Genomic DNA, 25,302 nt, shown 5'->3' on the forward strand with positions numbered 1-25,302 from the left:
AAGCTCTGAAGGGTTGGGGTTGGGGTGGGATTTAGTGACGACGTCCAAAATCCCCGCGCTCTCTGTAACTGGGCAGACTCGGCTTGCCGCCTGCGAGGCCACGTGCTGAGCGGGCTCACCATGGCAACGGCCGACGCCGCGACGCAATCCCGTGCGCCGCATACGTACTTTCTGACGCAGGGCCTCACGTGGAGGTGCCCTCACATGAGAGCTAATTACCCATGCCCGGGCCCCGCGGCTGGAAGGGGGCCGGCCCTGAGCCCCTGGCTCTTCGCAGCTCCCACTGAGTTTCCTGTTTTGCTGCTCAAGGCACGATCCAGGGACCAGCAGCGACTACATGCCGGGAGCCGGTTAGGAATGCAGAATCTCGGGCCCACCTCCGACTGTGGGATCAGAACCTGCACCCTAATACCTGAGGACCGTTGCTGCCGCCTCCCCTTTCCTTTGCCCCGTGCCTTATATATATTTATTCATAAGTCCCTACTTAACACTGAGCCAAAAAGGTCACCCCCGGCTGACCAGAGTCAGGAGGAAATGTTTCGTATTTTTTGAAAAATTGAGCGTCCAGGACAGTCGTCTGCCAGAGCGAAGGAGGCTGGGTCTGAGTTCTCCAGCTGAGCAGAGCAGTTGGAGTGATACCTTGAGGACCAATACGCACCCTGAGCCTCACGGTTATGGGGTGACTTCAAGTAGGGACCGCTCTTCATTTGATCCTCAGAAGAAAAGTAGCCAGACTCTGCCCTAGCCGTCTCAGGCCCGCTCCGAGGGAGCCTGCCCTCCCTCCAGTTGCCTCCAGAATGTCCTCCGAGATAAGTGTCCCCGTCCTGCGCCCACAGCCCGCTCCGCACAGCCTCAGAACACTGAGACAATGAGACAGAACTCTCGGATCGGGGCTGTTCTGGCTTCGCGGGGTGCAGTCAGGATGGAACCACGGGGGTTCTGTGGATTCCATGACCAGGTCATGAGGACTGGGCATCATGTCTGAGGGGTGAGTGAGGGGCTTGAGCAGAGCCCCCAGGGCTGGGCGAGCAAAGGGCAAAGTGCGCCCGGGGTCCCGTTGGGCTGCGGCCACTGGGCGGGGAGGGGTTCTGTGCTGGGCAGGCCCCGGCCGGCGCTGACTTTCCCATGGCAACCTGGTGGCCCCTGCCTGCGGTCAGCTTTCGCTCCTCAGACTTCCCTTGGACTATTCCAGAAGCAGGGCTGTGCTCTGGGGAAGGGACCATTCTGCACAGCCGCCCCTCCCCCCACTCACGCTCACCACCCTGGACCACTGCAGCACCCCTGGGCGTCACCCTCACCCTGTCTGGCGGCTCCAAAAGGCCATGTCCAGCCTTCCTCTCCTTGCTTTGTGCCCCCAGTGCCCGCCCCCTCACTGCTAAGCCCCAGAGTGCTCACGGAAACTACCCCCTCATTCCCTCGCTGGCGCCACGAGTCACCCTAACATCACACCTGGAACCCCCAGTTCCCGCTCAGCAGCACCCCGCCCCCAGCCCCGCCCCCCACCGTTCCCACTGCCGAGCCTCAGAGCACCGCGTGCACACTGCCCCCTCTCCAGAGCTTACCAACGCCTCTGGGACTCCTCCCACGTGACCCTGCAAGAGCTGCTGGACCAAGAGCAGCCGCTGCTCGAACCCGTGCCCAACCGGGAGCGTGAGCGGCAGTCCTTCCAGTACAGGCTGTCCTCGCTCTACCTGTACTACCTGGGGCTGCTGCGCCGGTTCGACACCCTGTACGACCAGATGGTGCAGCCGCAGAAGCGGCGGCTGCTGAGGCGCCTGCTGGACGGCGTGGCGGGCCGCGTGCTGGAGCTCAAGGACGAGCTGGTGCGCGCGGACCTGAGCGAGAGCCCCTGCCTGGACCACGTGCTGCACGACCTCAAGCTGACCCCGGTGGGCGGCGCGGAGCCGGCGCTGCAGCGGAGGGGGGCGGGGGGCAGGCATATCCGCGTGAGAGAAGGGGGGTGAGCAGATCAGATCAGCGGAGCAGCGTCAGGACCGAGGTTGGAAAGTGGGGGTGCATGCCCAGTACTTGGGGGTGGCTAGAGCCTCGGACTGGGGGCCCTGTGCGGCTGGGAAGACTCATGACCCGCGCGGGATGGGTGAAGAGCCCCCTAGGGGTTTGCTTCCCAGAGTGTGGTCCGTGTACCGTCCACCGTCCACCGCAGCATGAGGAGGAGCTGAGTAGAAATGCGGAGCCTCTGGCCCCGCCCACACCTACTGCTCGGCCACCTGCACCTGCGGCACCCGCGTTTCTGGGCGATCTGCAGGCACAGCAGGCTGCAGAGCACAGGGCTGCCACACCAGCCTCCACCTGGCCCCCGGGTCACGGTTCGCTGCTCCACGCCCAGGCAGTATCAGAGGTCCCCTGAGCAGCTGCAGCAAACTAATCTGTGGACCTGAAACAACAGACTCTCCTGGCCCTGCCATGCGGATGCAGCAGTCTGGGGAGGGCCTGGGAGTCTGCATTTTAAGAGCTTCCCAGATAATTCTCGTACACAGCGAGGTTTGGGACCACTGCCCTTTAGCCACCATGATCCTCCAGAATTCAACTCGGCCACATGACCAGGATGGGAGAGATGGATGACTGTTGGCGGGATTCACTTAGGAAGGCGGAAAACAGCGCCGAGGGCTGTGTCAGTGGCTAAAAATGCTAGCGGATGGGCCAGGGGGCCGGCCGGCTTTTGATTCCTGACCCTCCTTCCCCCATATCACTCCGAAGGCAGACCTGGAGGTCCCGATCCCCAAATACTTCCAGCTGGAGCAGTCCAGCATTCTGAGGGAGCGAGGGCTGATGCTGGCAGAGATCCTGTCCAAAATGGAAACACTGTCCCCCAAGGAGGTAAATCAAGGAGACACCCGCCCAGGCCCCAGCATCTGGAACAGAGATGCGGCCCTCCAGGACACAGAAGTGGGCCCCGTCCTGCCCGTGCCCACCTCGGCGCGCTCCTCGGTTACCCTGGCCTCCTTCAAGGATGCTCTGCTGTCCAGCATCAAGACAGAGAGGCCTGGACTTGGGCGTTGAGCTGCCCGGGCAGGACCGTGCCCCCAGTGTCCTTTGGTGGCTGACCTCCCAGCCGCCTGCACTGATGCAAGACCTCCCGCACCTTCTTCTTGTTCCTTTGCCTCTGCTCTGGCCAGAGCTTTCCAGAAATGCACCGGACCAACGCCATAATCCTCCTGCAGTCGGCCGAGCGGGCCAGGCAAGGCCGGCTCCGAGCCGCCTTCATGCGAGAGATCCGGAGAGAGGAGGAGCGGGATCAGAAGATGAGGGAGGACGGGCGGCACAAGTTCAGTCAGGATCAAGCAGCTATCACCATACAGAAGGTAACCCCCCAGCGCCCAGGAAGAAGAGCAGGGCGGTCACCTCCTCCAGGAAGCCCGCCTAGCTCAGCAGTTGATGAGAGGGGCAGGTGCTTAAATTCGATTGCCCCACAACTAGATCCTAAACTAAGGACCTTTATCAGTTGATAACTATATATCTTATTCGTTATTATTTATACATCTCTATCCCCAAAAGGACTTAAATGGGAGACCATAAAACCCCTAGAAACAGAAGGATCGTTAAAACTAGGAGAGAAATTCTGTAATAAGGCAGCAGAACAGAGTAGATGGCCACTCCAGGAACTCTAAGGCTGTTAAAAATGAGTCACTAAAATCTACCCTGAGCCTCCTGGCAGCTGAGACAGAAGGAGCCATGATGAGGAGGATGGGGGCCACCCAGGTGTCCTCGGGATCTGTGCTACCCGGGGCCACTCTCCACTCTAACGTGGACATGACACGACCTCTCACCCCGGCCTGCCTCACTGCAGAACACGCAGCCCCGTCCCTAGTTTTCGCCGTTCCTTCCTACTGTTCTGGTGGTCGCTCCGCACCTCTCAGTCCCTAATGTCCCCAAGCGTGTGGGCCTGGCCCCTCCCTCATTGCCCAAGAGGCCGCTGACGCAGGCCCGCTCTGGGCGGTAGTGGTTACGGGCTTGACGAGGCTGGAGGAGAGTTTCGGTGCAGGACGGGGCCACTTCGCTCCTGCAGCCATCACCGCTCCTGGGGCCCGCTGGCCCTGCTCTGTCACGGGAAGTTGCCTGGCGCCTTTTCTGTCTAGAAGTGGGCCCAGAATGGCTGGCGTAGCTCTGTCTTTCTCTCTGCTACTGGTCTCCTCTTCCAGCTTCTCTCTCTCAAGTCTCGACGCCTCCAGAGCTTCTGTCTGCCAGCCCAATAGAGGAAACTTAGAACCACTTTCTACCAAAAGCCAGAAGCAAACCAACCAACCAACACCAACCCCGAGAACGGATGTCCTCCCCAAATGGGATAGATTTTGGTTATTGATCAGTACGCAGTGTCCCGATCTGAGCCCCTGCATTTGGGTGACTGAACCAATGTCCGACCGCCAGATGGAGGCAGAGGAAGCCTTTGCCCGCAGGACTCCCTAAAGCGAGCCCTTGGAGAAGAGAGTCGGCCCCAAAGACAGCGCCCCACTTGCCCCCCCGGGGAGCCAAGGGTATGGAAACCCTGCCTTCCAGCCTTGGAGTTCTCTGGCACACGCACTAACCGAAGGCCAGTACGGTCGCTAAATGAAAAGCAGGTAGTGACTAGTCCCGGCAGCCGGGCTGGAAGCCGGAAGCCAGGGCAAGAGCCTGCTCGCTGGGGCCACGTCAGAGCGCGGATGCTGCCCGGCCTGTGCTGTCCCTGCCTCGCTCTGCCCGGGGCCGGCCCTCCACGTGCTAGCGCCAGGCCGTGGGACAGCCGGCCCCGGTCTCCGGGCCTGGGCAAGGTCGTGTGCCGTCTCCAGCCTCAGTTCCCTCAAGTTGCAACCGCAGGAATGAATTAGGGGAGCTCCACAGTCCCTGCGGCACTGATGAGGGGTGGAATCAAGTATCGATTCCAAGCGCTGTGGGAATTCAGAGACGGGAGGGAAGATGGTACTTGAACTCTGGGCCTCAAAAGGCACTGCAGAGTTGAAGGTGCTGATGAGGAGGGAGTTCCTGGGGGCCCCTGCCCCGCCCTGTCCCGGGCTGTTCCTGCTCAGGGGTCCATGAGCTGCCCTCCCCCCTACAGGCCGCCCCAGCACTCCTACCCCCCCACCCCTAAACCTCCCCTGGCCAGACCTTCCAGGGAACAGACGCCTGGGCCGTGTGTCCCCGCAGGTGTGGAGAGGTTACCTGCAGAGGAAGCGCACTCTGCAGGACCGGAAGACGGAGATGGAATTCATTGGCATGGTGAGTCCCTCCCTGGCCAGCGCATGGGGCTCTCCCCTCATCTTTGTCCCTCCGTGCCCCCACCCCAGAGGGCAGCCTCCCACAGCTGCTCGCTGTCCACACCACCCACTGCTGGACGGGGAGCAGGCCGGTGTGGGGGTGGGGGGCGAGGGACCCTTCAGGCTCTAGTTGAGAAAGATGGGGAAGGACCAGAAAGCCACTGTCTAGCCAGGTCCCCTCTTCCTGCTCTCTCTCCTACCGCCTTTAGAAGGGCCTCAAATATGGGTGCAGGGTGGGGGATAGGAGCACGGAGCGTCCTGCACCTCAAGTCCAAGCCCCTGGCTGGAGGGGAGGCTGCCCGGTTGGCCCAGACAGCAGAGGGAGGAGGCCGAAAGGCCCATGGGGAGCTCCTGCAGCCTCTGGAGGAACCACAGGGGGCCTGCGTGGGGATGGGGTACCCCCATCGCATCAGAGCATTTGGGGGGGCGTGAGCTCCCCACTTGCTCTGGGGGCCCCAGGCTCACTTCTCCTCTGTGCCGGGGAGCAGGGATCGAGTGAACGGCAGGCGTGAGGGGAATGTGGGTGCTAGGCCCTGGGGTGCGTGCAGACCTGCGCCCTGAGTTTGTGTGTCCTCTGCTGTCTGATGCTTCCTTCATCCAGCGGGTCTCCAAGGACTTAGGAAAGGAAGGGTGACAGGGGCGAGGGACATGATTCCTGGGAGGGGCCTGGCAGTGGGGGCTGGGGCGGGGCCAGCGGGGTTGGAGATAAGCGCTGGGGTGGCGACTCCAGGAGTCTTGGGGGCTTCAGAAGGAAGCAGGGCGCAGAGGCCGCGTCACAGGAGTGGAGGTCAGAGGCTTGCTGGGGGGCTGGGGGGCTGGGGAGCCGGACGCCAGGAGGCCGGGCAGGGCCTTGGTGGGGAGGAGGCAGGGGGTGCGTGGCACGGCGGTGGGTGAGGAATGAGCCCGGCCACCCGGCCCATCAACACTGTGAGCTCAGCGTTTTCAGTAATTGTCTCTGCGCGGAGTGATATTTAAAATACATTTGGGAGCCAATGAGGCGGGAAAGTGGCTCCGAGCGCGGCTGCCAATGGGCGGCGGGCGGGGTGCGGGTGGGGGCTGGGGCCGGAGGCTCGCGGGGGAGCGTGCGCAGGGGGAGCGCGCAGGGGGGCCAGCCCGGATGCATCTCGCAAACTCATTATCAGAGTAATTTACACAGGCGAGTTTCGGCTCCGAACACAATTTCTCCTGATGCAGGCATGCCCGTTGTTCCGTGCGGGTGTGTATGCGAGGCCTCGCGTGCGCCCTGTCTCGGGAACGAGTGGGGGGCAGGTGTCTGGGGCCGGGTCCTCCTCACTCTCACCCCTGAGTCCCTCGGCCCCCTTCCCGCTTCCCCAGCTCCCCTCGTCCACCCAGGGGGCACCCTCGGGCTTCAACGCCGTGGCCAGCCTCGGGGACAGCGTCAGGAGGCTCCTCCAGGTGGAGAAGGAGGAGGAATACCAGCTGGCCGTGGTGAAGACCCAAGACACTCTCAAGGAGACCGAGGGGCCGGACCTGAAGGAGAAAATGAAGGAGCAAATCCGACAGTGGTTCATCGAGTGCCAGTCAGTGAACCCCAGGCCTAGCCGGCTCGGCCCTCCGCCCCTTCCCCTCCTCACTCCAGTGTCCCCAGACTGCGCCCTTTTACCCCCATCCTTCCCGACGCACTGCTGACACATTCGGCTTAAACCTGGGGCCCCCAACCTGCAGGACCCTCTCCGCGCGTGACTTCCCAGTGCCCCCGCTGGAAGAGAAAATGCCAGAATGAGACAGGAAAAGCATCCTGGAATGTCCCCTGAGTAATCTGTCCTTTCTGTTCTGAAACGATCCGTTCCTTCCCTCTCTCCCTCGGTCTCCCTGGTCCTTGATGTTTTCCCATGTTTCTCCGCATCCACGTATCCATCCACCCGCCCGTCCATCCATTCGTCCGCCCACCTGCCCACCTCTCTGACCGTCTTATGTTCACTCAGTGCCCTTACTGGCCGATTTCCTGATTATCCGGATGAGTCTTTAGGTGGATCCTACATGATCTTTGCAGACAAGACTCCAGAACAGGTACCCCGGAGGCAGGGGCAGGGGACTTTCTGTGGCTGATGGCGTCTGAGGTTACGGAGAATGCTGAGTGTAAGCTGAGGGAGGCAGAGGTGGCTGGAGGAAGTACGTGTGTCTAGCGAAACTGCCTGGGGAGCGGGGGGTACCCGCTTCCGGAGAAGGCTTCCTTGGCCAGGGGGAGGAAATGTCTGGTTGAGATGACTGTGGCTCTAGAAGCCTCCAGGCCGGGGGAGAGCAGCAGCTCTGATCGGGACACTGCGTCCCCTGGTGCCCCTCGTGCTCGGCCCTAGCAAAGTCTCTGACTGTCAGCCGCCCGGACCCTCCAGTTCCCCCGGGGCTCTGGGACCCTGAGCTTGCCCCCAGCCACAGGCCCCGGGCTCTCTCGCTCCTGTAAAACCCCCTTGGTCGTCTCTGAAATGTCTTGTATCCTTGGTCCCAGGTGAAAATGGAACTGGAGACGCAGGCCCAGGAGGGTAAAAAAAAGGACCAAGAGAAAACTAAGGAGAAGGAAAACGAGAAAAAAGAGAAGAAAAAGAAGAAAGGGAAGGAAGACAAGACCAAGGGAGGGGTGAGAAACGGCTCGATCGCGTGGGCCGGGCGGCCGGGGGAGCAAAGTCTCAGGAGGCCCCTGGCGGGAAGGCTCATCGGCGTGAGATTCGGGGTCCGAGCTTGTGACGGGTGGAGGCGAAGAAGTCAGGGTCAAAGGACCTTTCTCTTCTAGGAAGCCGATTTGACGCTGAAAGTCATGCCGTCCAAGTTCGTGCCCATGATTAACGCTGGGCATGAGGAATACATCAGTAAGAGGCCAGAAGCCTGGGAAGATGTCCAGGCCTTGCGGGGCCTTAGGGGGACCCTTGGGCACGGGGAGAGCGGACGCAGGCCGTGTGGGTCATGAGGCGGCAGCATGGATGTCTGGCCGAAAGGAAAGCAGCCGAAGGGGAGAGGAGTGGGCAGCGTCACGGCTTCGGGTCTGAATCCTGCGGCCGCGGGCCTCGGGACCCGGCCTCTGTCTGTGGTCTGGTAGAAGTCGTGGCAGGCAGCCGAGGGAGGGGAGGGGAGGGGAGGGGCCCAGCCTGGGCCAGGCTCCTGGGCCGCGTGCGTGAGCGTGTGTGTGGGTATGTGTGGGGACCCGGAGCTCCACGCGTCCGTCCGTCTGTCTGTCCGTGCTCAGATCTGTGGAAGAATCGGGATGATAGCATGTACCCGAATCCGAGTTTCGACCCTGAGACCCTCCGGGAGGAGAAGAGGAAGGAAATGGAGCAGGAGATCCGGATACAGGTGGGTGCGCGGCTCGGGGCTCCCTCTTTGCGCCGGAGCCCCCCGCTGCTCGGGCTCTGTCCCCTGTCCCCCCTCCTCATGCCCCGGGTATGCCTGCTCTCTGAAGCCTCCCCCATGTAGTCTATCTCGGTCCATCTCGGTCCCCACTGTCCTCTGTCTCCCCTTGGTCCCTCTTTCTCCCTGGGGTGCAGACGCAGCCTGGAGGTGAGGGGATGGGAGGGGCTCCGAGTCGAGGTCGCACCCACCGTCACCCTCACCAGCCCTTAAAGAACTCCTGGGACAACGTGCCCCGTCCCATGCCAGGTACCTCAGAAGCGTTAGGTCACACGAGCTTCCCAAAACCCCTGACGTGAGCTCTGTGATTTTCCTGAGCATCCTGAGGCTGAGAGGCCACGCAGCTGCTCAAGGTCACACAGACTCTAAAGGGTGGGTCTGGGACTTCCCCTGAAAGCCTGCGGACTCCGCCGTGGGTGCGCCTCCCCCACACTGACGCTGGCTGAGAGCAAGGCCCACGTGTGAGCAGGATACGCATTAGGCTTGAGCGTGGCCAGCTGCAGGGACCAGGGAGGAACACCAAGTCTGAGGGGTGCCAAGAAGGTCCCTGGGAAAGTTGGTGGCCACCTGCCGCCTTCGCTGGGCTCGTCCGGCTCTGCTCCGAGGCGCCTGTCCTCCTCTTCCCCTCCGTCCCCTGTCCCCGTCCCCCCGCCTGTCCTCCCCAGCCCCTGGCGCCCCGACCACACGCTCCGCTGTCTCCCCAGGTGGATGAGCTGATGCGACAGGAGCTGAAGGCCTTGCACCTGGCTGTGGACAAGGAGGAAGCGAGGCCCTTGAAGGTTCCGAAGGCAAGATGAGGGGCTTGCGCCGGCACGGGGGAGGGCGCGCAGCGGGGGAGGCGGGGGACCGAGGACGGTTTCCTGTGTGCTTGTTCCCAACCAGAACAAGGCTGGGAAGAAAGCCGGGAAGAAGAAGAAGGACAAGGACCTGACCTTCGACAGGTAGCGGACCCCCCACCCCTTGCTGTGGGCGGTGGAGTGGGCCTCGCCCAGGACGGAGCTGACTGCGCTCCTGGTTCTGTTGCCGTGTGACCCCGGGAAAGTCACGTCACCTCTGTGACTCCGTGGCCTCATTAAGCAAGCACGCCCCCCCACACACACACACGGCCGAACTCACAAGACAGCTGCGATCAAAGAGAAGCATAAGGAAGTGCTTTCAAAATAACGGGGCAGAGCCACACGTGAGCGGAGCGTGGTTCTAAATGCTCCCTCATTTCTGTCCCTCCCTCCAAGCTTGGCCTTTATCGGCGCTGTCCCTTCCAGAGCCGTCTCCCCCGGCCTTCCCGCTGTGGGGCTCTGGGGGACTCGTCAGCGGTCCCTTCCTACCCGCTCTCTGGCAAAGCGGGTCACGAGCACATTGGTGCCCGCTGCTTTAAGGGCCATCGTCCCGGGAGGAGTGCGCGCAGCTTAAACGTGGTTTCTAGGAAGAGGGCGACGTGTCACCCCCAACGACGGGCTTTCTGCTGGTGGAGGGGCGCTGGCCCTGCTCACACGCCCCCCGCCCACGGAGCGCCCGCTGCAGGCGGACCGCCTCCGGGCCCGCGGGTCGGCGCCGTGTCTGGCGCCGCTGGCCGTCCAGCGGCACCGTGGGTGTCTCTAAGCACAGGGTGCTGGGCAGGAGGGCCCCTCAGGCCCCCTCTCCTCATGCCTGTGGCGCCGCCCCACTGACCTCTGTCTCCATGTCCCTTTGTCCTCGGGGGACCCGCTACGCCATCCTCCGCCAGACCCGCGGACTCTCTGTTTAAAGAGCTGGTCATGTTTGGCTTTCTTAAGAAGAGCGAGACAGTGGCCTTGAAAGACTACGTCGGTGAGACCCCGCCTCAGCCCCTGCTCCCGGGCTGGGAACGCCCCAGGCCCCGCCGCAGACGGGAGCTGCTCACCAGGTGGCCACCCGTCCCCCAGGTGACTGCCTCTATCTTGGATCCACTCTGAATTTGGCCAAGAAGCTGCCCATGCCGTCCCTGTTTGATATTCGACAGAACATAGCCTTGTATGGGGTCCTTCGGCTCGGTGAGAGGCCCCAGGGTGGGGAAACCTGGGCGGCTGCAAGACGGGGGGGGCGGGGCTGAGGAGGGCCTGGCTAGCCTGCGCCTCCAATCCTCGGTGCCAGGGACCCCGCCGGAGGTCACGCCCAGACTGGACCACTCCAGAAGTCATGCGGGCCCTCGACCTGCTGAGAAGCCCATACTCCCGGCCCCTTACTCAGTTACAAGTGACACCTCGTCATCATCTGTCCCAGTCCCGGAAGGCTGGGATCGTAGAGGTGGCTGGTCCCACGCCCCTTAATTGCACCCCTTCGTAATGCAGGGGTGGAATCAGACGGCGTGGGGAGTAGAAGGGGCACAGGGCTCCCTCCTGACACCCATTTGCGAAGCCAGCGGAGTCCTCCGGGCTGCCGTTGTTGTCTTGCCGGGCCGGGGGCCTGCTCAGGTGTCGGGGAAAGGCAGCGGCGCCAGGATCCGAACCTCATCCCACCCAACCCCGGCCTCTGGCCTCGCCTCTCACAGTGTCCCACCCTCGGCCCCCTGCAGGCCCGCCGTTTCTTCCCTCAGGCTCCCCAGATATCCATTCCATGGCTCCCCTCATCCGCTCCATCCTCCTGGTGGGCCCCCCTGGCATGGGGAAGAAGATGCTGGTCAAGGCCGTGTGCACGGAAACCGGGGCCAACCTGTTCGACCTGTCACCTGACAACCTGCAGGACAAGTACCCCGGCAAGGCTGGGGTGCAGATGCTGGTGCATTTAGTCTTTAAGGTTTGGCGTTTCTAGTTCTCAGACTGTGGCGACAGAGCAGGGTGGGCTGTATGCTCAGGAGGTCACCCATCCGCCTGGTCGGTGTAACCTCAGGAGCTGGCGAGGGCCCTACTAAGCCCGGCCGGGAGCTTGTGGCCCCCTGCAGCCCTGGTGGTGGGTGGAAGTGGGGAGGGAGAATCACGCTTCAGATGGAGCGCCCTCAAACTGGGCAGGGACTCTGTTCACGCTGCGGTGTGGCGGGTGTGCCAAGGGCTGGCAGGCGGGGTCACCGGGATGTGGGAAGCTGAGGCCGGAGCGCGGAGGCCACCCACCATGCAGCCTGAGGCCCGCCCTGCCCCCGGGTCGGACCAGGCAGGGAGGTGAGCCTCTCCCGGGAATGTCACCTCAGGTTCCTGCCCTCTGACCCACTCAGGTGGCCCGACTCTTCCAGCCCTCTGTGATCTGGATTGGGAATGCCGAGAAGAACTTCTATAAGAAGGTCCCGAAGGAAGAGAAGGAGGTGAGGGAGCGTGGGCAGGTGCAGTGAGCCCGAGGCACCCCACTGCAGACCTCGGGCACGTCCCCTGGCTGCCTCCTGCCTCATTCCTTACCCTCGAAGTGGGACTGACAGCCACCCCGGTCTGCCCCTCAGAGTCCACGTGAGGCCGGGCAGGGGCCCTGAGAACTCAGAAGCCCGCGTGATAGATAGGTCTCTGTGTCCCGACCCCACCACCTCTTCGTCCGCAGAGCAGATGGACCCGAAGCGAATAAAGAAGGACCTCACCAAGGCACTGCGCCTGCTCAGTCCCGGAGACCGCGTGATGCTCATAGGGACCAGCGACCGGCCTCAGCTGGCCGAGATGAAGGGGCTGTGCCGGACCTACGAGCGCATCCTCCTCATGCCGAGGCCCGATTACGCGTCTCGCTACGGTGAGGCCCCGGATGCAGGCACCGGCCAGCGTGGGGGTCCAGGGGCCACCCCCGCCTCAGCCTCCCTCCCTTCTTCCCACCCCCACTGCCGGTCTGAGCAGCCACCTCCACGGCCCGGTAGCCTGGGTCCTGGCCCGGCTCTGTGGGCACGGGAGGGCCACGTAAGTCCTCGGCACCTCGTTTCCTCGCGTCGAGCCGGGGGATGATCCCTGCCTTCCCGGGAGGAGAGGTGCTGTTGGCCGTAGAGATGCTCACTCTCCAGACGCGCAGCTTGTTCCAGACCCCGGCAGAAGTGCCCACGGCCGCTCCCTGCCCCATGTCGCCCCCTGCAGTGCTCTGGAAGCATATGCTGGAGGCCCAGGTAGGCCAGGCCGCCCAGAGCCTGGACATCAGCGCCCTGGCCATGGTGTCCGATGGCTACACGCCCGGCCACATCGTCCAGGCCATCCAATCAGTGCTGACTGAGCGGCGACTCCTGCAGTTGTCCAAGCGGCCCCTGGTGGCCTCAGAGTTCCTGGGTCACCTGGCGAAGCTGGAGCCAGTGTACAGAGAGGAGGAGGAGGCCCTGAAGGTGAGGCTGGGATGAGCAGGGGGGGAGGGCAGGGAGTCGGCCGTCCGTAGCCCCAGGTGCACAGCACGCCTAGGCCCCCTCTCTCTGCTCCCCCGTGGGGTTCAGCCTGGCGGGGGGCAGGGGGAGGAAGTCACGGGGAAGGACATGCGGACAGGACCAGCTCGCCTAGTTTCCTCGAGGGTGGGAGCCTGGAAATGCCACCTGTGTGTCAGGAGCCCACGCTTGGTTCCGGCACCAGCTGCCACTCGCTCAGCTGCCCGCTCTGAGCCAGCGGCCGGCCCCAGGGTCGTGCGATGGCGGTGGGAGCTCGGGAGACAGGGCCGCAGGCCGGGGAGGAGCGCTTGCCTGGCAGCGGCTGACAGTGTGGCCGGGAGCGTCTGGGGGGCACTACAGACACCTCGGTTCTAGCAGGACGCTGACCGGGGAGAAGAAGCAAAGGCTACCACAGACCAGGCGGGAATCCGTCAGCACGGAGGGGCCGGGCCCAGGGGGCAGGGCCAGGGCCGGACCCAGGGCATTTACCCTCCTCCTCCTCCTTTCTCCCAGGACTGGTACTTCAAGACCCCGCTGGGCAAGAAGATGATGAAACTTAGCAAGGACCAGGATGCCGAGGAGACCAAGCCGACGAAGGAGAAGAAGAAGCCGAAGTGACGGCCGGGGCCGGGTGCCCACCGGTGGCGGTGGGAGTGGACGGCGCCCCGCGGCGCCGGGCGAAGGGCGCGCGGGGCGGAGGCATAAACGCTCAGATGGCGCGGGGACCAGCCTTTGTGCATCTCTGTGCTCTGCCCCTTTCCCGCGTCCCCCGCCCGGCGCCCGCCCTCTGATCCCCGATCCCCGCCCTCGGACCATACCCCTGCTTCATCTCCCGTCACTCTCCTGTCCTGGCTCCCCGACTCCCTTTCCTCCTCGCGGAATGTGGGGGAGGAAACTAGGAATAGAGGGAGCGAGGGAGAGAGGAGAGAGGAGAAAGGGAGAAGGAAGGCCTCGGTAAGTAGAGACAGCGTGAGGAGCAGGGGTCTGGAGACCGCAGGACAGACAGCCCCGCCGGGCACTGGCGCCCCGTGTGGTCTGCCTGGCCATCACCGTCCTCATCCGTAAAGTGGGGAGAGGGGGACGCGGCCGATCTCCAAGGTCCCTTCTGCTCTAGAGTTGGATTGTCCCTGTCTGGGAAGTCAGGGAGGTGGCGGGGTACCGGGGAGAAAGCGTGCGGGGAGATGGAGGTGTCCACCTGTGGGTCCCCCCTGTGGAGAGAGAAGAGCTGGGGGGTCTGGGAGTGAGGAAGGACAACCACGCCACCGAGAGCTGGGAGCCCTGGGGCTCTCCCAGAAGAAGCAGTGCCAAGAGGGTGTGACCGAAGGCCGAGGTATGTCCCGCAGGTCACAAAGGCACCGAGAGCCAGGCGTGGCGGGGCCGCAGGGGCGGGAGCAAGCCCGGAGCTCGCGGCGGGCGGCAGTGGCGGCTCGGCCGAGCCAAGGGCCTGGGTTTGAGTTTCCTCCCTCCCCACCTTTTTCATTTTCTCTCCCCGCACGAAGCGGTCTCCTTACCCTCAGGTGCCTGAGTGGGCAGCGCCTCTTCCTCCTCCTCACCCTCCAGCCGAGACCCCCTCGGCTATGGCAGGTACAGAGGCCACGGGAGACCCGGGGTCATCCAGGGTGAGGGGCTCAGCAGTCGGGAGGGGGGCGGGGGTTTGGTCCCAGGATGGGCGGGGGGGCTCTGTTGCTTCCTGTGGAGACAGACGCCTGTTCCCCTGGGCAGAGCCTGTCTTCCTAGGAACCCCTGGAGGGCATACATCCCGGAGGGTCCTCCTCCGTCATTTGTTACCACTGCAAACTCCCTTAGGTTTCGGAGGGTGCAGGTGCCAGGCTAGTTGGTGACATTTGGGAGGACAGGAAAAATTCCGAGCACCCACTCGGGATCGAAGCCCAGGCTGCAGGACGCCTCTTGGTGGAGGCCATGCTGGAAGAAAGGGACTCAGAAATGGTGGCTCCGGAGCCCCCCCCCCCCTTCTAGTCCCTGTCCTGCAGCGAGTCGTCTCGCCTGGGGCCGATCACCTGCCACCTCTGGGCTCCGCAGTGGGGGCGACCAGCGGGGTGGTCCCTTCACCCCAAGCTCTAGACAGCTTGTGGTGAAGCTCGGGGTTGAAGGGCCCCATCCTCCCTCCGTCTCCAGGCTCCTCCCTCGTTCCCACTGCCAGCCAGGGGCCTCATTCCCAGGACTGACAGCTAGAACAGCCGGGGCTATTTACGGCTTGGCTCCCCGCGCCTCCTGCACTGGGCCCCGCCAGGCCAGGGCCCGGCGCCCACCCGCCGGCATTGCCCTGAGTCCTGCTTCTTTGCCTCTGTCTCCCAGAAACGGGCCATGCCTGTGAGAAGGAGCTCCCCTTCCCCCTGGGGACACCGTCTGGGGTGCTTCCCCTCGGTCCCTGCCGGTCAGGTCTGGGGCCCCCCACAGCCGCTGCTTTGCCGTGACATGGCCCTGCAGAATGCCCTGTACACCGGAGACCTGGCGAGGTTGCTGGAGCTGTTCCCTGCGCACAGCACGGCCGACTTGCTGCTGGAGAGCCGGGCGGGCGAGCCTCGCTGGAGCAGCCACCAGAGGGGTGAGGGGCCGGGGCGGGGGCGGGGCGGAGGACCAGGGGTGGGGGGGGGAGGCTGACAGCATCAGGCATAGAGGTACCGGTGCTCGGTGCTCAGTGCTCGAGGGTGAGAAGAAGCCCCTGACAGTTAGTTGCTCCTTCACCAGAGAGCTGGCCTGAACCTTGGCCCAGGAGCAAGTCATGTGGAGCCCAGAATAGCTCCTGCTGAACCTCGTGCCTGGGTCAGGCTCAGCTCAGGCTCAACTCGGGGACACAGAGACCCTTCCCGTCCGTCTGTCTGGGTTTCCCTCCTTTTTTTCTTTCTTTGCTTTGGCCTCACCCCACCCTCCTCCTCCCCTCAACCTCCTTGCCATTTGCTTGCACCCTGACTTCATGAGCTGGTCCCCAGAAGAGTACAGGGGGCAGAGAGAGCCCCTGGGTGACAAACATGCCCTCTGTGCCAGGCTGGTGGAGAAGCCCAGCAGGGGGTCCACAGAGCACCCAGAGTCCGGCCAGGGACCCATCGTCACCCGCACGGCCTCGGGACCTGCCCTGGCCTTCTGGCGGGCGGTGCTGGCTGGGGATGTGGGCTGTGTCTCCCACCTCCTCGCCGACTCCAGCGCCGGCCTGGCACCGGACTCCGTCTTTGACACCAGCGACCCAGAGCGATGGAGGGATTTCCGCTTCAACATCCGCGCTCTGAGTACGGGCCGGGGCCCCGGGGGGCCTGAGCGGGATGGGGGAGGCTGGGCGTGGAGCCCGCCTTCCGCGGTGCCCGGCAGCTCCTTGCCTCCCTCCAGGGTCTGAGGCCCATGTCCCCTCTCTCCCTAGGACTCTGGTCTCTGACATACGAAGAGGAGCTGACCACCCCTCTGCACGTGGCAGCCAGTCGGGGCCACATAGAAATCCTGCGGCTACTGCTGAGGCGGCGGGCAAGGCCGGACAGTGCCCCTGGGGGCCGCACCGCCCTGCACGAGGCCTGTGCCGCGGGCCACGCTGCCTGTGTCCATGAGCTGCTGGTGGCAGGAGCCGACCCCAACATCCCTGACCAGGATGGGAGACGCCCCTTGCACCTCTGCAGGGGGGCCGGGACCCTTGAGTGAGTGACTCCTCACCTCAACCCCCATTCCACTCCAGGGGAGACCAAGAGACGCCCTCAGGCGGATGACGTCAGGGGCTGGCAGGCGGGTGGGCCAGATGGAGGAGGAGTCGGGGCTCAGATGGGGGGCCAGGATGCCATTGCTCCCCAAACCGTGCAACCTCTGGCCCCAGGAACTTGGGAATGACCTGGATTTGGGACAGTCCCTGCTTCCGCAGAGGTGGAGGAGGGTGTAGCAGCATGGCCTCCACCAAGGAACTTGTCTGGGTTCTTTACGGGATCCATACCGTGCTAGATAGTATTACTGTGTTTTTTTGAGCTTATCCTATGTCCCAGGCACACCACCCCCTAAGGCATAGTCCTGCCCTCAGGGGTTGACTGTCTTGTGATCAGGACCAGCCGGAGAGAATAGCGGCCCCCAGTTAGGGCCTGCGGTGGTCCCTGTGGGTGGGGTCTGGTTCTCGACTTGGCAGGTCTGGCCTTTCCAGACTGGCAGGCACCCTCAGATAAATGAGCGTGGGGACCAAGTCTAACCAGCCAGACTCACAAGAAACTGATGGCTATGCCCACATATGACAGCATAGTGTTTACTGTGGGGCCTATTTCTTATGCCCTGTGTGTGGGGAAATTTGGAGGATGAGTCTTCACAAGTTTTTGATGAGCATGGAATCCCGCAAAGGGAGCCTTGGAAATGCTATAAACTGCACATTCGGTGGAGGCTTTCTCTCTACTGGCCTCACACCTGCCAAATGCCACATCTTGCCCCTGAATGATGCCCGATTTTTGATCCTTGCATTCTTCTTTCGTGGACCTTCTCCCACCTGTTAAGCTCGTCAGCCTTCAGGGTTGCTGTGAAGAGGCTCCAGGGACTTGTCATATTGTGGTTAAGATGTGTTCAACGCCAGCATGGCCCATAGAAATAATACCTGAGCCACGTAGGTAATTTAAAATGTTTCTGGTAGCCTCATCCCAAAATGAAAAAGAAAACAGGTGAAATTAATGTTTAAAATACTGGTAAAATAAACGTAGCATAAAACTTGCCATCTTAACCATTTTTAAGTACATTAAGTGCAGTCACATTGTTGCGCAACCGTCGCCACCATCCATCCCTCTCGCCTGAACCGTATTCATCTTACAAAACTGGAATTCCACACTCGGCAAACAGGAACTTCCCATTCCTCCCTCCCCCTGGCCCGTGGCAAACCTTCTACCTTCTGTCTGTATGAATGTCACTATTTTAGGTATACGGGGTTTGTTCTTTTGTGACTGGCTTATATCATTTAGCGTAATGTCCTTGGGGTTCATCCAGGCTGTAGCATGTGCCAGAAGTTCCTTCCTTTTTAAAGGCTGAGTAATATTCCATTGTTTGCGCATTTCTCCATTCATTCATCTGTGGATGGACACTTAGTTTGCTTCTGTGATTTGGCTATTGTGAATAAGGCTGCCGTGAACATGGGTGTGCAAGTATCTGCGAAAGAGGTGAAATGAATTTTAATAATGTATTTTATTTAATACGATATATCCAAAAGGTTGTCATTTCAACAAGTCATTACAATGAAGAAACTGATGAGATATTTTACATTCTTGTTCTGTGCCGAGTCTTCAAATCGGTGTGTATTTTCCACGTAACAGCGTGTCTCCGTTAGGACTAGCCGTATCGCAAGTGCTCGACAGCGACACGTGGCTGGCGGTTACTGTACTGGACAGGGCGGCTCGGAACAGTCCCACAGCTTTAGTGGAGGCTGTGGCCCCGCCCAGCCTCCCTGAGGTCACACCCAGTGATAATCTTTCCTTCCTTTCTTGAGTAAGCAAATAGAGATTTAAAATTATTATGGAGAATTATAAATGCATAGAAATATTACATTATCCTGCCCGTGGTCCATCAGCATCCGTGCCATTCCCCCCCTCCCCCCCGCCAAATGCCGCTGTTAAGGCAATAGCTGTTCAGGCATCGTCTCACATGCTGCCCACAACAATGTCATTTAGCTCCAGGTCTCAGCAATCATCCTCTTCCTACAGATGAGGAAACCGGAGCTCGTCTGAGCAAAGAGGCTAAGGCCCTTAGCCTTAAACTCTGGTACACATATTCTTACAGGCGTACAGTTCCTTCCGTGGGGGCCGTGGTGGAGCAAATCTGGCTGGCCATTGGGGTTTTGTTGGTCTTAGTCCAGCTGCCCCCATTCCCATTCGCGCCCGCCGCCAGGCCTCACTCTTCACGTCCTCCCTCGGTCCCTCCAACTGCCCATTCTGCCCCCAGACCCGAAGGCCAGCCCCTTGCCTTACTAGCTGCGCAAACGTGGGTGAGCTGCTCACCACCTCAGGGCCTCGGTCTCCTCATCCAAACCTGCCATAGGAGTGCCGTGAGCATAAAACTAGTGAGCGTGCAGGGCCCTCAGAAGGCGCCTGCTCTCGGCGCATAATTCAGCTTGTGACTTTCCCTCCCGCGGAGGGGCTTAGTGCCCCATCCTGCAGCGCAGACAGGGAGCCATTGCTGATCCTGCAGAATGCTGCCGATGACTAGCGACAGGAAGGAAGGTGAGGGCAGACGGAGCCAGGAGCCACCCAAGGCTCCCACATGTCTGCTTTGCTCAGACTTGCGGGAATGCAGGGGCGAAGGTCTGTACCCCATTTCCCTCCCCACCACCGTCTCGCCCTCACTAGGTGTGCGAAGCTGCTCCTGAGGTTCGGGGCCAAAGTGGACGGTCGCTCTGAGGAAGAAGAGGAGACGCCCCTGCACGCGGCTGCCCGGCTTGGCCACGTGGAGCTGGCGGACCTGCTTCTAAGGCGGGGTGCGTGCCCCGATGCCCGTGATGCAGAAGGCTGGACCCCGCTGCTGGCTGCCTGTGACACCCGCTGCACGTCCCCCGCCGACGCCGAAGCCACCACCGCCCGCTGCCTCCAGCTGTGTCGCTTGCTGCTCTCCGCTGGCGCTGACGCTGACGCCGCTGACCAGGACAAGCGGCGGCCCCTGCACCTGGCCTGTCGCCGTGGCCATGCGGCTGTCGTCGAGCTGCTCCTGTCCTGCGGCGTCAGTGTCAACGCCATGGACTATGGCGGACACACGGCCCTGCACTGCGCTCTGCAGGGCCCCCCCGCAGCCCTGGCCCAGAGCCCGGAGCGTGCGGTGCGGGCTCTGCTCAACCACGGCGCTGTCCGGGTCTGGCCGGGGGCCCTTCCCAAGGTACGGGGCTGGGGGCGCAGGGAGGGCACGAGGGTGAGGCGACGGGAGACTCGGCGCTCCTCCGTGCCCCGGGTGCGGCCCGGACCTTGGGCGTTTCATAGGTCAGCTCAGTCTGTCTTTTACTCCACAAGTCAGCAAAGCCCACCAGGGGGCAAAGGTGAGGACACAGACCAGTGGGAGTTCGTGTGTGCGTGCGCGTGTGCGTGCACGCGTGTGCATGTGCACACACGTGTATACATGTAAGCGCGCACCCCACGTGCACAATGCTCATGCATGCATGTGTGCGCATGCGTGCGCATGTGCCATGAAGGTGGACCAAGGGCCGCGAGGCCACACGATAAAGGATGGGAAAAGTCTTGGAGCAGGAGCCTGGACCCACGTGGGCAGGAGTAGTTTCTTCATTAGGGAGTGAGCTGATGAGCGACGCATTTAGGAAGCTCCGCCTGGCAATGGGACCCATTGGTGAGAACCTTGGGGTACAGGAGAGGCCCCCCTAGGGCAGAGCAGTGAGACCAGATCGCGAGGTTCACGCTTTCTGACCATCTGCAGACAGATATGGTCCTGGTTTCCAAAATCTTAGGAGGATGTGGATCACGCAGCCCAACCACTGAGGTCTTGGCGCCTGAAGTAAAGACTTTCACTGCCCATTTCCAATCTGTATCTTATGCTAATTTCCCCAAAGCGAGTTCAGCTGGAAGACCTGTGCTCCTGATGCCCTGTCTCATGCGGTGTCGTGTCTGGAAGGGGCCGGATGGCATCACGGAGGGCGCTGGGGCTGGGGCGGGGACCAGGACCAGTACGGCTGTGGGCAGTGTCCTCTGCCCTGCGTCTCAGCCTGTGCCGCCCGCCCCGCCCCGTCCTGGATGCTGCTCTGTTGGCCCCGCCTCTCCCCTTCACTCACAAACCTGGAAGCATCTGTCTAGATTCCTAAGCAAGACCAAGTAATTAAACAGCCCGAGAGTTCGGCAGATTGGTCTCCCCTTTGGGAAAATACAAGAAAATCAACAATTAACACTAATTAATCTCCTATTAACACCAGATAATTAGGAGACGAGCAATTCCCTGTAATCTGATGGTGGCTCTGACAGCTAATGATTTCCCATAGTCAGGGACAGGGCGGGAGGAGGAGGCGGAGCAGCAGATGGGTTTCCAGGGACCTCTCTGCCCACCTTACTGGCCCTGCTCCTCCCCGCCTCCAGGACCAAGAGGGCTGGCACGGCTAAGTGCCCCATTCTTCCCTTCATTTGGGCGCCATGATCAGAACGAGCAGGCAGGAGTCTGCATCTGCTTCCTGCCAGCAGGGGCTGCCCCAGGCTCGGCGGGGTTCCTGCCCTCCCCGCAAGGAGGCTGCCACGGCCGTCTGGGACCACTGGCAGCCCCAGCCATCTCTCCAGGAGCCACCATACCTGACTGGGTGCTCAGGAGACCTGGCTTTGAGGATAGTTCAAGTAACTGCAGGCAAATCGCTGGAATTCTTTGAACCCAAGTCCCCCGCATGTTATAGTCTCGACCTAAGAGTGATGAAAAGCAATCGGAGCCCAGTGGGTAACTGGAAGCCAGCACAGCCCTGAGCCGCGCACACTGCCTCCGTGACCCTCTGCAAGTTGCTTCATCGCTCTGGTCCTTAGTTTTCTTATCTGTAAAACAGGGACATAACAGTGTGCCTGCTTCTTAGGGTTAGTGTGAGAACTAAATGACTTCGCCCAAACATAGCCCTTTGGACAGTGACTAACCTGGAATTAGTGCTCACTATCTGTTAGCTAACATTGTTCTCAAGTTCAGTGATGAACGTGAGAGCGCTCGGAAAGCTGCCAGGCATCATCCCAGCGCAGGGCATCCGTAGACAAGGAGAGAGGGATGCAGGTTGGGAGGCTTCCTGGAGGGGGTGGGACTGGAGATGGGACAAAGAGCAGGAGGAGGAAGGCACAGGCATCCAGGCGGAGCACGGAGCACAGAGGCGGAAATCGCTGTGGCCGGGGAAGGACAGAGAGACTGGCCCAAACAGCGGACAGGACGAGCAGGCCAAGCAGGAAAGTTGGATGTAACCTGCCTCAGCTCTAAGGAGTGAGGCAAAGAGGCCTGCCCCGGGCAGACGGTCTGGGGCAACTCGGGGGAGCGCTGCCCGGATGCAGGGCCAGGAGCAGAAGGCCCCGGTGGCGGGAGATGCTTTCTCCAGGTTCCCTGGACACGGCCTTCCCCTCACTCCCACGACCCAGTGCAGACTCCCAGCCCCCCGGCAGAGGGTCTCCTCTCCTGTGCAGGGTGTTAAAGCCCCTGGTGCCATATGCCAGTGTGTTCGGGGGAGGGGCTATGTACAGGAATGCTGCCCAGGAGGTGGCGCTTAGCCATCCTCGGATTTTACGAAGGGTCTGTGGCCACTGCCTGTAGCCTGAGACACAACCAGAGGTGGACCGTGTGACGCACGGATCTGCTCGCGGGCACCCTGTGCATGCTCGGCGAGGCGGGGGGTGTGCACGTGACGGCACCTGTGTGTGTCCAAGCCCTGCGTGGCTGCCTTTCTGACCATGTGGACGGCCCCCCAGCATGGGCGGCTCCCCTGGCATGGCTCGCCCCTCACTGATCAGGCGACCACCTCAGAGAGGCCTCTCTTAACCACCCACCTAGGACAGTGCCCTCGCCACGTTCGGTCCCCAAGCCTACTTATTTTTCTTTACAGCAGCCTGTCTGTGAGCTGCTTTTTTCTTCTGAAACAGAAACTCCCAGATGACAAGGACCTGCCTCACTGCCGGGTCCCCAGCGTGTGGCCCCCAGTGACCCTCAGTAAAATCTGCTGCATGAAGCACAGAATGAATCTGCCTCCACCTTGTCCCTACCCCGGCTCCTATGTCGTCAGGACCTCCGATGGCCTCTTCCCTTCTCCCTGAATGCCCTCTGGCGTCTGAGTTCTCCCGCCTTCACGGCCCGAGTCCCTCCCTGCCCCCCTCTGGTAGCCGTGTCTATCCCTCACCTGGCACCCGGAAGATTCTGCCTTATACAGTGATTAATCTTTTTATCCTCTCGGGAGCTCCGACCTCAGGTCAAGACCCCTTGCCCATCCAGGGACACCCGGCAGAGAGCCTTGTAGAGGCAGATGGTGGAGCAGGAGGGCACAGGAGTTAAAGGGCCCGGAGCCACACCGCCGAGCTTAGATTGCTGCAACTACGACTTGGGCAAACGACTTAACTTCTGCGTGCCTCAGTTTCCCTTGTCTGTAAAGTGGGGGTAATAGTTTGTACCGTGTAGGGACAAAGGATTCAGAGAGTTAACACACGTAAAGTGCTAAGAACAGTATCCGGCATAAATTACACGCGATAGAAATGTTAGCTGTCATATCGGTCTTCTGTCACGGCCAGAACAAAGCACCGCAGACTGGGTGGCCTTGGACAGCAGAGATGCATTCCCTCGCCGCTCTGCAGGCTGGCATTTGACGCCCGGTGTTGGCAGGGTCGGCTCCTTCTGGAGACTCGGAGGGAGCGTCTGCTCCATGCCCGTGTCCCAGCTTCTGGTGTTGCTCACAACCCGCGGCGCTCCTTGGCTTGTAGGTACCTCCCTCCAATCGCTGTGTCACATGGCATCGACGCCTAGTCTCTGTTTTCCCTTCTTATAAAGAGAGCGATCATATCGGATTAGGCCCCACCCGAATGACCTCGTTTTAACTCGATTACATCTGAAAAGACTCTATTTCTAAATAGGTCGCCTTTATAGGTGTAGGGATTAGGAAGTCGACGTATGGTTTCGGAGACGTAATTTGAGCCACGGACAGCTGTCCTGGTGCTTGTCTGGCCATCCCGTGTGGCCCGCCCGGGACCCTGGGAACGCCGACGCATCTCTGCCTCCTGCAGGTGCTGGAGCGCTGGTGCGCGTCCCCACGGACCATCGAGGTTCTGATGAACACCTACAGCGTCATGCAGCTTCCCGAGGAGGCCGTGGACCTCGTGCCTCCCGAAACTCTGCAGGTTAGATTCCAGGACGCCGTCGCTCGGCCAGCCCCGAAAAATTCCCGCCTCCTAGAGGGAAGTCCTGTCGATCTCCCGGCCCCCCTCTACCCTCGCCTCACAGAGGTTACCCAGAGACCCTCTCATGTCCCAGAGGGAAACTCACAGAGTGGACGCCCCGGACAGACACATTCCCTACTCCCGAGTCTCCTGAAGACACCCACCGGCCCCCAGCCTCACCCTGTGGGTGCCGCGTTCCCAAGGCTGCCTCGCTGAGCCCCTCGTTCTGTCCCCAGAAGCATCAGCGTTTCTACTCCTCCCTCTTCGCCTTGGCGAGGCAGCCCAGGTCGCTGCAGCATCTGAGCCGCTGTGTGCTCCGCGCTCACCTGGAGGGCTGCCTGCCCTACGCCCTGCCCCGGCTTCCCCTGCCGCCCCGCCTGCTCCGCTACCTGCAGCTGGACTTCGAGGACGTGCTCTATTAGGTGAGTCCTGGGCTCTGTGGGAATAGGGGTGAGGGTGGGGGGGGCAGGGGACATAGGCAAGAGAAGAGTTGGGGGCAGGGCCCCACCAGAACCAGCTAGCCTCCCAGACCACTGGACGTCTCTGAATGCATGCATCTCCTTCCAGAGGGCCACCGCTTTTTGAGAGCGCCTACGAGCAGATGCTCCAGACCCCAGGGACACCGGCCCACTTCTCACCGTGCCCCAAACCCGACACTGGACTGAACCAACTCAGGCCGAGGTGGCCCTCTCAGCAGGGGGGCAGAGCAGACACCGCCATTCCCACCAACGCAAGGCGGACAGGCCGCGTTTGATGGAGAGAGAGCTAGGACCATGGCACGTGATACACTTCTCTTGGGGGTCTCCCGAGGTCTCCCGCCCATCCAAACCCTGTCCATGCATTAAATTCTCCGGGCTCATGTTGTTTGGTGCTCTCTCCAACGGGCCTGCCTCTGCGCTGGCCCACTGGCAGTGGACTCAGGATGAGCAGACTCATGGGGTCCCCCTGGATCTGCCCCAGCTGGGGCGCCTCTCCCCTTTGTCATTCACCAGCTGTTGAGGCGTCCCAGGCAGATCTCTGCCCCTCTGGCCCATGATGTGGCAGCATGGCTGCCAGGTGACAGTGTCTAGAAAGGCCTAAAGGTCAGCCAGGCAGTGGTCGGCTTGGCTCGGGCCAGAGCCTCAGTGGGACAGAGCGGTAAAGGCCGCCTGGGAGGGGCGTGGCAGGCCGAAGGGCAGAAAGGCCATCCGGAAAGCGCGTGCACGCATGGAGGGGGAACCACGGTTCGGGAGAGAATGGAAGGCCCAGGTTTCGGAAAAACGAAACCCAAACAACTCTCCTTACTGCCTGTCCCACGGGTCGGCGAGCACCCAATGCGCACCCCGTTCCCGCCTCTCTCCATTTGTGGTGCCAGGAGCTGAGCTGAGAGTGACACCCCTGGCTTTGCCATTAACTTGTGGAACATAAATCTCTTCCCCTCTCTGGGCTCGTTTCCACATCTGTAAAACATGACAGGAGAGAGTCTCTGAGGGGCTTTGCAGTACCAGGATTTTAAGGACCTGCAGGGGGCCCCAGCCGCCAGGAGCCGGCGGAGGGAGGCGGAGTTGACGGGGCCGCGGAGCAGCCAATCAAATGCGCCGCAACCCGTGACGACAGGGTTGCCGGACAGATT

The 25,302-nt window shown here is 61.7% G+C and overlaps 2 protein-coding genes across 4 annotated transcripts; both read left to right on the forward strand.

Moving 5' to 3' along the window:
• The first annotated feature begins 977 nt into the window (after positions 1-977).
• IQCA1L (IQ motif containing with AAA domain 1 like) lies at positions 978-13,498 on the forward strand. Its single transcript, XM_036230220.1, has 19 exons — positions 978-988; positions 1,556-1,889; positions 2,719-2,838; positions 3,138-3,323; positions 5,140-5,211; positions 6,585-6,790; positions 7,196-7,280; positions 7,717-7,845; positions 7,999-8,074; positions 8,449-8,555; positions 9,314-9,397; positions 9,492-9,550; positions 10,333-10,415; positions 10,511-10,618; positions 11,161-11,360; positions 11,773-11,859; positions 12,092-12,269; positions 12,602-12,840; positions 13,387-13,498. The coding sequence occupies exons 1-19, from the start codon at positions 978-980 to the stop codon at positions 13,489-13,491; spliced, it is 2,469 nt and encodes an 822-aa protein (XP_036086113.1). The 3' UTR covers positions 13,492-13,498.
• A 612-nt stretch (positions 13,499-14,110) lies between these two features.
• On the forward strand, positions 14,111-25,302 carry ASB10 (ankyrin repeat and SOCS box containing 10). 3 transcript variants are annotated; one of them, XM_036230657.1, is made up of 8 exons: positions 14,168-14,203; positions 14,373-14,457; positions 15,190-15,439; positions 16,247-16,514; positions 19,176-19,695; positions 23,538-23,651; positions 23,927-24,112; positions 24,258-25,302. In XM_036230657.1, the coding sequence occupies exons 3-7, from the start codon at positions 15,199-15,201 to the stop codon at positions 24,110-24,112; spliced, it is 1,329 nt and encodes a 442-aa protein (XP_036086550.1). In that variant the 5' UTR covers positions 14,168-14,203; positions 14,373-14,457; positions 15,190-15,198; the 3' UTR covers positions 24,258-25,302. The 3 variants fall into 3 exon arrangements, with proteins under 3 accessions (XP_036086549.1, XP_036086550.1, XP_016019477.2); XM_036230656.1 differs by having other exon boundaries at positions 14,111-14,457; XM_016163991.2 differs by lacking the exons at positions 14,168-14,203; positions 14,373-14,457; positions 15,190-15,439 and adding an exon at positions 15,690-16,118.

This window comes from Rousettus aegyptiacus, unplaced genomic scaffold (genome assembly GCF_014176215.1).
Source record: "Rousettus aegyptiacus isolate mRouAeg1 unplaced genomic scaffold, mRouAeg1.p scaffold_m13_p_13, whole genome shotgun sequence".
In the NCBI taxonomy this organism is placed as follows: Eukaryota; Metazoa; Chordata; class Mammalia; order Chiroptera; family Pteropodidae; genus Rousettus; species Rousettus aegyptiacus.